Source organism: Chionomys nivalis, chromosome 16 (genome assembly GCF_950005125.1).
Source record: "Chionomys nivalis chromosome 16, mChiNiv1.1, whole genome shotgun sequence".
NCBI lineage: Eukaryota > Metazoa > Chordata > Mammalia > Rodentia > Cricetidae > Chionomys > Chionomys nivalis.
The window spans coordinates 49,059,055-49,071,986 of record NC_080101.1 but is presented as its reverse complement, the minus strand read 5'-3'; the positions used below and the strand labels follow the sequence as shown (position 1 = coordinate 49,071,986).

Sequence of the window (12,932 nt, the reverse complement as noted above, 5' to 3'; positions counted from 1 at the left end):
TTCCCATTCAGGCAGCTTGATATTTACCTCTGCCTGCCTCTCAAATTTCTTCTTTCGGAGCAGATCAAATGTCGTAGCAGTTAAGAATATTTGTTGCTCCTACAGAGAAGCAGGGTTCAGTTCCCAACGTTCCCATGACAGCTCACAAGTTCCAACACCTTTTTATGGGCACCAGACACACACATGGTGCACAGATAAACATGCAGGCAAACACTCACACATGAAAAACAAAAGTTACACTTTTTGGCTAAAAAGATTCCTTCTTTGATGCTGCTTTCTAGATGCTTACTTAAGTTGTTCTTCTGTGTAAAATGTCTGGGGAAAACTTGTGTTCCATAGTTTCTAGTTGTTCAGTAAGTTTTCGGCTGTCACTCCCAATTCCTTTCCAACCTACCCACTTTCCCCTTTCTTCTTGGAACTTGATAAGAATTTCAGTCCTTTCCTTATTTACCCACAGGTCACTGAAGCTGTATCATATGTATGTGTGTGTGCTGAGTGCATATCTAGGAAACACATGAATGCAGAAGCCAGAAGCTGGCATTGGTTCTCCTGAAACTTGAGGCACAGGCGATTGTGAGCAGCCTGATGTGAGAACTGAGCCCAGGTCCCCTATAAGAGCATCAAATGCTATAAACCTCTGAGCAATATCTCGAGACTCCATATCAACTTTTCTCTTCAATCTGTTTTCTCTCCGTTGTTCAGAATAGGCCAATTTAATAGATCTGCTACCCTAGTCTTTAATTCTATTGTCTATCATGTCTGCCCTACCACCAGGATTACACTATTTTTATTTCTGTGAATTCTTGTCAGTGTTATAATTTTCATGACACTTCTATAATTTGTGTTTCATATTATTATTTAGTATGTTCATTTATTACCAGTAATTTGCAATTACTCATGAAAGCATTTTTATGATGACTGTTTCCCCTCATTTTCAGGCAATTCTACCACCTATGTCACCTCAGGTAGACATCAATTGATTTTCAGTACTCAGGCTGTGGTTTTTAAGATTTTGGGCATGAATGGTATTTTATAAAATTGTGTCCTGTATGATTTGGCTATTATGTTAGGGCTCTGTGTGTCCTATGCAATTCTCAGAATTTTTAAGGCACCCACTATAAATTGTTATTGTGTTACTGAATATATATTATGTATATATACATATATGTGTGTGTTAGTGAATATATATATATATATACACATATATGAAAGGAAGAAACGAAAAGAATTAAAGGGAGCTGGTCTCAGTGATGGACTGTGACAGAGCTCGTTAAAGAGAAGAATGAGAAACAGGGTGAATGAGGAGCAAATGGTGCGCTCTGGGTTCTAGTTTCGGGTACCAGAGAAAACGATAGAGAAGGAGACGATGAGGGATAGGGAAGTACCTGAGATAATATTAAGATTCCAGAAAATGATGACAAGATCTGAGAAATTATAGAGGGAGGGAGAGGGTGAAAGGGTAAAATTCAAACCCAGAAAGAAAGTGAGAGGCTAGGTTTGGAGCAGAGCTACTTATGCTGCCTGCTTTGTCAAGCAGACAGACCACTAAGAAATGATATGTTCACAGGGAGACTGACATGAGGATTGGTTACATTGTTGCTATGAGAAAATGTTGGATAGATGTAAAGGGTATGAAGAATGTGACTGATGGGATTCCTAAGTCATGTTTGGAAAACATATATACTATGGAAAAAGAAAAGCAGATTGCTTAAGAGAGAAAGCAATGGACAAGGATTATTGGTAGAGATCACACCTCCTTTTCCTCCAGCATCACAGCCTAAGAACAGAGGAGGTGGAAAGAAGGCCATGATGCAGGCAGTCAGGAAGTGCAGAGTGGTGGGTGGGATGAGAAGAAAGGATGGGTGGGTCTTCTAAGGATGCTGGAGGTTCTGCACACATTCAACCTCTTCCGAAGAACACTGGGGATTCTGTATGCATTCAACTGCTTTCTGAAAACACTAGAGGCTCAGCACATTCCTGAAATAGATGACTGGAAAGGGGGACATTTTTGGGTCAGGAAGAAACCAGATGAAAGGGAAACTCCCAAGAATCTACAAGAATGTCCCCTAGCAATAGTGGATATGTAACCTGAACTGTTATCTCCTATAGTCAGATTGGTGACTGCCCTAATTGTCACCACAGAGTCTTCATCAATAGTTAATGGAAACAAAAATAGAGACCCACAGCCAATATTGGGCTGAGCCAATAACCTGCGGAAGAAAGGAAGGAAGAATTGTAGGAGCAAGAGGTGTCAAGGATATCACAACAAACTGCACAGAGACAAATTGCTTCATAGAAGCTCACAGAGACTGAACTGGCAACCAGGGACCCTGCATGGGACTAACCTAGGCATTCTGCATGTATGTGACAATTGTGTAGCTTTGTCTTCTTGTTGGACTCCTAACAACGGGAACAAAGGCTGTCTCTAACACTTTGGCTGCCTCTTTTTGGAACCTATTTCTCATAGTGCATTAACTTGCCCAGCCTAAGTAAGGGAATGCTTAGTTTAAGGCAACTTGATACTCTATGCTTTGTCCAAATGAGGAGCAGAAGAAGGGAGAACATGAGCAAGGAAGTCAGGACCACGAGGGGTGCACCCACCCACTGAGATCGTGGGACTGATCTAATGGGAGCTCACCAAGGCCAGCTGGACTGGGACTGATGGAGCATGTGATCAAACCGGACTCTCTGAATGTGGCTTTCAATGAGGGCTGACTGAGAAACCAAGGACAATGGCACTGCGTTTTGATTCTACTGCATGGACTGGCTTTGTGGGAGCATAGTCTGTTTGGATGCTCACCTTCCTAGACCTGGATGGAGGGGGAGGACCTTGGACTTCCCATGGGGCAGGGCACCCTGACTGCTCTTAGGACTGGAGAGGGAGGGAGAGGGGGAGTGGGGGAGTGGGAGGGAAATAGGAGGTGGGGAGGAGGTGGAAATTTTTAATAAATAAATAAAAAGGAATTCAGGAACAAAGAATCCAGGAAATACCTTTCATCATATTCATACACCATTTTGAATGTAACAACAAAAGATCCAGAGATATCTTGAGACCATCCAAGGATCACCAAGGTCCATGATCTTAACACTGTGTCTCAAAGTTATTCTATTAATTTATCTGTCTGTCCTTACAATTGCCTTAACTGTAATCTGTTGTAGGAATTTAGCAGAATTACTGTATCAGCATATCTATTAGAGCAAAGAGCTGGTTTTTAGAATTATTTTTACCTTGAAGTATCCTTGTGGAAAATAGTGATTGTTTTTCATGATCTGTAGAATTGTTTTGTTGAACAGGCATTGCAACCATCCCATGTGACTTTGGTCACAAGGCACCTCAGGCACACGTGTGACTCTTGTATTATTGTGTATTGCACATGATACATAATGAAGGACTAGAATCATAGAGGCCTGTGAAGCTTTCCTTCAGTAAGAAATATAAATTAGATTAGGGACCTTGGTATGAGCAAGTACTTCCAAGATTTGATTTGCCAATATTTTAATTCTCCAGTCTAGTGGTGAATGTCCAGTTTATATCTGTTGTTTAGCGTAGAAGAAAATTTGTCTATGTGCTGAGTATTAAAATAATGGCCACTCAGATATGACTTTTTTTTCTTTACTTTTCTATAGGACAGGCCAAGTTAGAGCAATGGACCAAAAATAATAGATTGTCGACAATTTTTCTTGTGAATAAACTCTATTTAGCATGGGCCTCATGATGGCCCACACCTCCCACACTCATGTAACAGATATTTATTGAAAATAGCTATGTGCCAGCCGTGGTGAGAAAAGAAAAATAGATCAAATAAAGCTTGAAAATCAAATTTTCTTTGAGCAATTTGGAATGTCATTATTCTTAAAATCTCAATGTGTAAGATTGTTAAGTTATAGCACGTGTATTACTATTTAATGACAATGGCTAACTCTATAATTGCATACTAGTACCTTTAAAACTTTCTGTCCAGCATTTCTTATTTATACAGTTTAAATTCAGGAATCTTGTTTTGAAATTGAAGACAGCAGAAACACAGTTTGTAACCTGATCTATCCCTTTTTTCACATGTGATTTCTACATACATATAACGTTTCTGAAGTAACTGAAATTTAGCCAGGACTTTGTTACCTTTTCAATCCACAAGTGACATTTTACCTCTTATTGTAAAGACAGAGTTAATTGAGACTGAGATGACTTTTTAGGGCATAAGAATAAATATTTGAAAAAATACCTCATGGACTGAGCAAGAGATACAACTAAGATTGAGAATCTCAGGGGAATAAGAGCTCACTAAAGTGAGGGAGAAAACAGAATTTTAGTAAAACTAATGCTTACACTAAACAGCTCTGGATAGATTTATGAATCAATGAAAGTTGACAATTCTCTGTTTTGCATTTCAGAATTAAAGCTCTACCAGTGAATAAGGATAAAGGTCTATTGAGTTTCATAGGCCTGGCATTAGGAAGGAAACGACCCTCATTGACAGGTGAAATTGATCTGGCATTTCCCAGAAGAGAAATGAACTTTCAGAAATGATCTGCTTCTCCTTTCAGGGTACTTCAACTATTTCAATAATTTAAGGCTATTTCTCATGGAAATGGAATCAATTTTCTCTAAACTTGAAGCACATTAATGAGTATTCTGGACTTCTTTCCCTTAAGCCAAGGGGTAAGTGAGAGCCAAGCAACCTTGAAAGCTTTTACATTAAAGAAAGCACAATTTTCTCTCCTTGAGAAAAAAAAAAAAAGCTATTGGTTGACAGTAAGTTTAACACAGGAAATACAAAGTGTGGCTATGAGGTGCAGAGAAAAAGCCTATGGTGGAGACCAACTAATAGTAGTCACAGGGACTTATGGTCCTGCCATCTTTTCATTCATCAATATTTAAATGCATTTATCTGTCTTTCATAATTCTTGCCTCTCATAATTATTTGCACCCCAGTTTCCTTGGCTCACCTAATTTCTGTTTTGATTTGTACCTCTTAGGATGGAATGACCCCACAATGGTAATGATGAACATGCGTTATCTAATAGACATGATCTCTCATCTCCAGGGTGCCCTGTCTCAACCCGAGGATGCTTACGGGAGATATCCCGCCACCATTCTAGGTACCAGAGTTTGAGTCAAATGAGAGTTACACATAAGGGTGCTTTGAATAAGATGCCCCATAAGCTCAGATAGTTGAATGTCTGCCTTCCACTTGACATACTGTTTCGGAAGGATTGGGAGGTGTGGCCTTAAGAGGGCGTGTGTTACAGGAGTGGGCTTTGACGATTCCTAAGCCCACCACGCCCAGTTTGGCTCTCCCCCAAACTGCTGCCTGCTGCTTGCAGGCTACCATGTATGTTTTTAAGCTACTGCTCCAACACCAGATCTGCCTGCCACCATGATCGCTACCATGATGTTCATTGACTAACACTCTGAAACTGTAAGCAAGCCACCAAGTAAATCAGTGATTCTCAACCGGTGGGCCACAACCATTAGAAAAACACATATTTCTGATGATTTAAAGAACCCAACCATAAATTAATTTTCATTGCTACTTCATAACTAATTTTGCTCCTGAGCGATGTCTCTGTTGCAAAGATCATCAGAAACTGTCTTTTCTCCTGGTCGTGACCCACAGGTTAAGCACCAGTGAATTAAATGCTTCTACCTAAAAGCTGCTGTGGTAATGGTGTCCCTTCACAGCAACAGAGAAGTAATAAAAACATATGTACTTTTAAGTTCCTAAAACGTTATAGCTTATAAATTAAACCCAAGAAAGCATAATAATTATATTTACCATATATAAGCTGAAGTGAGTGTAAGAAAGACTTTTTTCCGTAGTCCACCTTAACTGTCCCTCCTAATTCTTACCCACTCCATGGTTCCCTTGTTCATTCACGATTTCATCTTTCTAGCACTGTTGAGTCTCCCTCTTCCAACTCCTATCCCACTGCCCAATGTCATTGCAGGTGTTGGCTTACAGCTCAAAACCTTGAAGCTATTTCTCAAAGAAACAGAGCTCATTAAAGAAAGAATAAAATCAAGACAAACCCAGGTAGAATACTCAGATGCAGAGTGCTTGCTTAGCATATGTACAAAGTCCTAAGTTTAAGTTCAAGGCTGCCCAAGTAAGGAGAGTATACTTTAAGAACATAATCTAAATAACAGTATTGTTTTTTAGAGTTTTTACTACAATTTTTTTTGTTTAGTTAACTGAGCGCATGTGTGTTTGCGTGTGGTTGCACTTGAATTCTCACGCTCTTTTCACGTGTACATGGATGTCAGAGGACAATCGGCTGGGGTTTTCCCTCCTGTTGTGTGGTCCCTAGGAGGGTCAAACTCAGATTGTCAGACTGGGCAAGCATCCTTACTCTATTCGGTTGCCTAAAGTTCTAAACAGAGTAAACCATTAATTTTTTAAAATGAGTCTAATTATGTATTTTAGGAAACACTATGGAATCAAAATCTAGTTCATTATTTTATCACATGCAGAGTCTAACAGTTTTATGAGAAGAACGAACGTGGGTACTTAGGCTTAGTTGCCTTTCTCGTTTGATGACTACCGATACAGATTCGCCAAGGGAGTCCACCTCACCTTCCTGTGGGGCAAGGGCTGCTCTCTTCACTCTCCCACGGGTCATTCTTACTCCGCGGAACCGGGGGCTGCAGCATCTCAGCCGCGAGGGGATCAGCGTCATTTTCCGCTCTGCCAATCCACTCCCCAATCACACGGGGTCTCAGAAGAGAAGAATTGAAAGCCACTGTTTCCTGAAGGTACAAAAATAAAAAGCGCTGCTTTAGATTGCCTTTTCTTCTTAACAGATAACAGGAAAATAGCATCGTCCAGGTGTTTGGGCTCACTGGAACCAAAATGTCCTTTCGTTTCTTGCCCTTTCTACTCCATGCCTTCTTCTGTGATTTAGGCTAATTCTTGGAGATCATTGTGATTAAATATCTAGGAGTGAAATCTTGGATTTAGATCCCCAAGGTTACATGCATTCCCAGAAAGAATAGGACCAGCATTCTTGGTGGAGGGAAGAGAGGCTGCAAGGCCTGCAATGTGCAAGGGTGTTGCAAGAAATGAGCTGTAGCCAGAAGACACAAATATGAGGATGTAGGGTGGGAAGGATGCATTTCTCCCACTGTGATGCATCCGGGACTTTCAGGTCAACAGTAGAAACAGGAAACTACCCATGACAAGTAGATCAGGTTAGCTGAAAACTTGTTTGTCTCTTTTTATACACTTGAAATGAGGCAAGTCATTCAATTCAACAGTTTGCTATGATGTAGCCAAGAAAATATTGGTGGAGAATTGAATATATGTAACACTAGAAATACCTTAAGTGAAAAAGTCATTATAAAGAAATAGCTATATAATCAATTTCATTTGAAGCCTCATGTGGACTTATAGTCACCATTTGATTCATAATTCGCTCATCTGTTAATTCACTAGTTTTTACTAAATCTTAGCGTGTAATAAGGGCTACCTGATGTACTGGGGGAAGCAATAGCAACAAGGAGCAGCTTTTAGTAATGGATTTATTTAAAAGGAGAGATTGTAGGTGATTTTAATATCTTGGCTTGGCATTTCCTTATCTTTTCAATATTCCATGATAAATATGTACTGTATGGCACATGAAATGTCCCAATTTGAGAAACACAATCTTCTTAAATCTCTTTTACTGAAAGCTTTCACTATTAGGAGAATTTTGAACAAGTCTTCAAAAATTCAGAACTGTTGTTCTGTGCCTTTGTAATTCACATATAGTATGCAAATGTATTGTAGAATATAATAAATACAACGTCTAAATATACAGATGTAATAAAAGCACAATATTTAAAACAACACATAATAGTTTAGATACTAACTTAAAAATCAAGACCACATAAAATGTGACTTAGAATATAATTAATTGAGATTTCTCCAAGGTACAGGATAAAGGCTGGGCATTGACTAAATATTAATCATTAATTTTATTTATATAGTGGGGTAGAATAGAAACAGATTTTCATTGCTATCAGCTCACAGGAGCATAAGAACTGATAATAAAAAAAAGTTACAAGTGGCTTCAGGAACAGTAAATAAAAAGATGACATAGGACTTAAGATTTGGCAAGATCAAAATGCCGAGAACAGCAGAGATTCAAAAGTAACCCTTTGGTTGCTTGCTGGGAAGTTAAATGAAGTGCTAGACATCACTGCTATTGGAAAGTGGAGCACACAGAGGGTATAAATGGTTTGATATTTGGGATGGTTAACTCCAGCTGGCACAGAAATTTAGTGAGAAATAGCTGGGCAATCGAGAGAGACACACACAGGTCAGGGCAGTTGGGAAGCTACTGTTTTACCGGATTAAAAAGAGGACTGGATGACTTGTACTTTTCTGAATGCATCAAGCTCTTTTTTTGGTGATATTGACAAAAAGATGGAAGAAACAAGTACCTCTATTTAATTGAAAATTGTTGAACTTAGTCTGTTCACATGCAATAGACCAAACAGACTTTTTGTATTTTGTTTAGATTGAATTAAGTCCAGCAAACTTATTTCTGTGTATATATCTTTCTGAAAACGTTTTAATGAATCAAACTATTTTTAAAAGTACACAATCACATAACATCAAATAAAAGTTAAATATATTTAAGCAAACACACAGAGACAGAGAGAGGGTGTGTGTGTGTCTGTGTAGTCCTGGCTCACGGAGAACATATACTGTAGACCAGGTTGGCCTACGCTCACAGAGGTTTGCCTGCCTCTGCTTCACACATGCTGGGATTATAGGCATGAGTCACCACATCCGATTAAAATTCATACTAATAACACAAACTCTCTTGAAACCTTCTTTTAGATTCACAGCTATATCTCACTTTAAAAAACTCAAAAAATACTCTTTGTAAATGTGGATTATTTAGAAATGCAAAACCACACGTTCATCTGTTCTTCAGGGACTGAGGTCCCCAAACATTGCCTAAATTCAACAGCAAAGGCGTCCTTGTGAAAAGCCCCCAAAGGTCAGAGGTGGACTGGATTTTGTCCATTAGCAGTAGTGTATACACCAGGAAGTAGCTGTTCCACACTATACCTATGCTTCCAAGAGCATGTTCCCTAAAGTCTAACCCACAATTACTTCAACCGCTCTTAACAAGTTGGGCTCTTCCAGGCTTATGTCTTTAAATCTTCTCCAAAGTCTGTGTGACAGAGAGATCGTCCCTAGCCGGTGGGACTTCCTTTAAAAAAAAAAGAGGCCTATTAGAGGACATTGGGAGTATGCTCGTGAAGTAGATATTATAACCTTGGTCTCCTCTCTCACTTCTTGCCCTAGACACTTTGAAGGACACACTTCACTCCTCTATGCACTCTTCATCCCAAAGCTCTGTCTTGCCCTGGACCAAGTAATGTGGTCAAGTGAACACCAACTAATATTTTCTGACACTACAGCCTAAATAAACAATTGACAACTAAAGATTTTAAGAAATGTGAAATCTCTACAGAGTTCTGTGTTATGACTAGGAAAACAGGAAGTGGAAGGTACCCAGTGAGAGTATAAAATAGAAAACAGAATTTTGTATTTGGTTTGTTATATAATCCTCTTGGAGTAATAATCTTCAAAGTAGGAATTATTGTAGCTGGGTGGTGGTGGTGCACACCTTTAATTCCAGCACTTAGGAGGCAGAGGCAGGTGGATCTCTGTGAGTTCTAGGCTAGCCTTGTTTATAAGAGTTAGTTTCAGAACAAAGCTACAGAGAAACCATGTCTCGAAAAACCAAAAAGGAGAAAAAAAAGTAGGAATTATTGGAGCTTCAAAGTGGATATAAAAAAAAGATTAATTCTATCACTGTAAATGTTATAACAAAAACAACAAAACCCCAAAAACTTCACTAAAACTGGTATTTACATAAAGTGGTTCTTTTGTGAATTAGAGATTCTTTGGAGGGGAGAGCTTTGACTCGATGCTGATATAAAGAGAAGTAATGCCGTGAGAAGAAGCAGAGGAGGCATTAACGGCTTTTGTTGTTCTCATTTAATATAAAATGGCAAGGAGATGAATCATCAGGCTGTGGGAAGCGGAGTTCGATGGTAGAGCTTTGGATAAGGGGAGTGGTAGGAAAGTGGGAACAATAATTCTGAGCACTGTAAGAGCTCAGGGTTTAAGCCAGGCGGTGGTGGCGCACGCCTTTAATCCCAGCACTTGGGAGGTAGAGGCAGGCGGATCTCTGTGAGTTCGAGGCCAGCCTGGTCTACAAAGGGAGTTCCAGGACAGGCTCCAAAGCTACAGAGAAACCCTGTCTCAAAAAAAAAAAAAAAAAAAAAAAAAAAAAAAAAAAAAAAAAAAACAAACAAAGAGCTCAGGGTTTAGTCCAGTCTCTGTGTTGAAGGCTGACACCGAGGGTTCTTACCACACAGCTTCAGGGCTGCTGAACCCTGGGCAATAACCAGAGATGAATGAGGGTATATAGGAAACCTCTACACAAAAACCCACTAAATGTTTGACTTGATCACAATCTAAAACACCCATGCATGATGAGCTAAATTCAGATATAACCTGAGTTAGAACATATTGTCACCACAAAGCTAATAGAATTTTCCCCACTAGCTTTTATTCTCCCTGCTACCTCAGCAGAAATTAGTTAAGACACCTTGGTTCAGTCCTTAGTGGAATTTTCTATACACGCACACACTTTTTTCTCTAAAACTTGGCCACAGTCACTGAAGGAAAAAAACTTAGAGCATGCTGTGTTTTACTAGTCACCCTGATAAACCATCATATGAATAATACAAAGGAAATCACTCTTATTGTCTGTTTCAGAACGTGTTTACTAAGATGATGTTGCTGTCAAGCTTTATTATACTACATTTTAGCTCCTCTGTTCTGCAAGTAGTTTTTATAACATCAATTATAAATGGAATACAAGCACCCATAATGGCTCCAGGTCATGCACAGTAAGAGGCTTCACTCTGGGGAGTTATTTGAAAACAAACATGTCCCTCTTTCTGATTTCCTTTTGTTCACATTTATAGGTTACAGGCAGCAATGCCTTCCTGAGTATAAAGCAACTGGAGAAGGAAAGGAAAAGGAGACGTTTGAAGATCAACAGTATAATGGGTAAGAGTGGGGATCAATTCCCAGAACATAGATTCTATCCATTACACAACTGGCTTACAAACATTTTTGCAAAGACTCGAACTATGTGGTCATGTACACCTAACATTTGCACATGTGTACAATATCCAGTCATCTCAACAGTAACTTCCCCATCTCAGTCGTTTCCAGTCCATTCCCTTCTGATCATTTTGCTTCTTTATAGCGTTTACTGCCTCCTTATTTCTATTATTCATATCTATCTATTCATTTATCTATCCATCCATCCATCTGCCCATCTGTCCGTTCGCCCATCTGTCTGCCTGTCTATATATCTATTGTGGCCCTGTCTCACTGTAAGCTCTGGCTGGCCTGGAACTTGCTATGTATATCAGGCTGGCCTCAAACTCCTAGAGCTGCTTCTGCCTCTGTCTCTGGAGTGATTGACTTAAAAGCATGACCACTATAATAAGCTAACCTGCCTTTTTAAAGGGATTTTATTATATAAATTTTTACTTACTTTTTGGATGAACTTTGGGTTTTTAGAATGTCTTTTGTTATAGTTTCTGTTTGATCAACAAATACCCTAACTCTAGCTAGATGGATACCTATTACAGCAGTGGAACACATTTCTATTTTATATTTATTCACATAGACTGGGTTTTCTGAAAACATCCCGTTTTCCAATGATCCATAAATACTAGACACAATGGAATAAGATGGTTTTTAATGCAAAGTTCAGAGAAAGGAGCTCTGAGAAAGGATGGGAATGTTTTCCAAAGGAAAATCCCTGACTATGAAGTAGACTGGGAGCTGATAGAGCATCTGCCATAGACCCTTCAAAAACTGCAAGAAACTAACGACTTTAAGGGTCGTTAGTGCGGGAGACCAGTTTAAATAACCCCACTCATTAGTCTCCCTGTGTTCATATTTCTTATCATGTGATTTTTGAGTACCTCAAAATATAAAATATTTTTGGGTAAAATATATTTTCTTCCACCTATGATTTGTTTAGACTAATGGTGAGAACAGAAAAGATCCTATCAGATGCAAGTAAGCCTCACCCTCCAGAGACCTTCCCTGCCACATTTGCTCTCCTGCATGTCTGCCATCTCCATGAGAAAGACTTGCCTATGATAGCCTCTCCAGGTTCTTAGGAGATAGGTGACCAGCTCTGACTCACTTCAGACAAACCCACTGGATAGAACTTGACAGGCACATGAGCCACCCTCCAGACACATGAAAGAGTTCAATTATAATTCCCGGAGCAATTCCATTCAGAAACCAGCACAACTCAGCTTAATCCCAAAGAAGCAAGAGAATAAATATGTTATTAATCCACCAACTTATGGTAAAATTGTTACCTACAGTCAACTAAGAGGTAGCATTATTAAATAAAAGATTACCTTAGTTCATATTGGACTATATAGTAGCAGGTGGAGACTTTGAAAAGGTAAGAAAATTATAAGAAGCTGAAAAAATGGACACCAGTGTTGCATGGTGTTCAAATGTGTGTTGAAACTATGACCTTACAAGACAGTAATTATATCTAAGAGACTTCCAAAATTGAGAATGGAAATCTTTAGAGAAAATATTGTAATCATCATCAACTTACGTCTAATTCCTTGAACGTTGTTTCAAGGAGATGGGCAGAGAAAATAACCGCCCAATTTGTAAGATAAATTCCAAGAAAATGTTGAATGTGACCAAGTTCATCACCACTAATTTTTCCAAATGTGCGAAGGTCTTATAAAAATTGAAGTTTTCACCAAATGTTAAACTTAGGTCTTTTCATGTAAACAAAGCCAGAGGGTAAAGAAATGCCAAGGATATGACTATAAGTCCCTTTATTAGAAATCTCTGCAAATTAAAACA

The 12,932-nt window shown here is 39.0% G+C and overlaps 1 protein-coding gene across 4 annotated transcripts in view; it reads right to left on the bottom strand.

The window, feature by feature from the left end:
- Positions 1-12,932, bottom strand: part of C16H8orf34 (chromosome 16 C8orf34 homolog) — a 371,793-nt gene that overhangs the window by 226,060 nt on the left and 132,801 nt on the right. For all 4 annotated transcript variants that reach the window (XM_057790534.1, XM_057790535.1, XM_057790536.1 and 1 more), the window contains one exon: positions 6,576-6,748. In XM_057790534.1, coding sequence (XP_057646517.1) covers positions 6,576-6,748 — 173 coding nt within the window. The remainder of the gene's footprint in view (positions 1-6,575; positions 6,749-12,932) is intronic.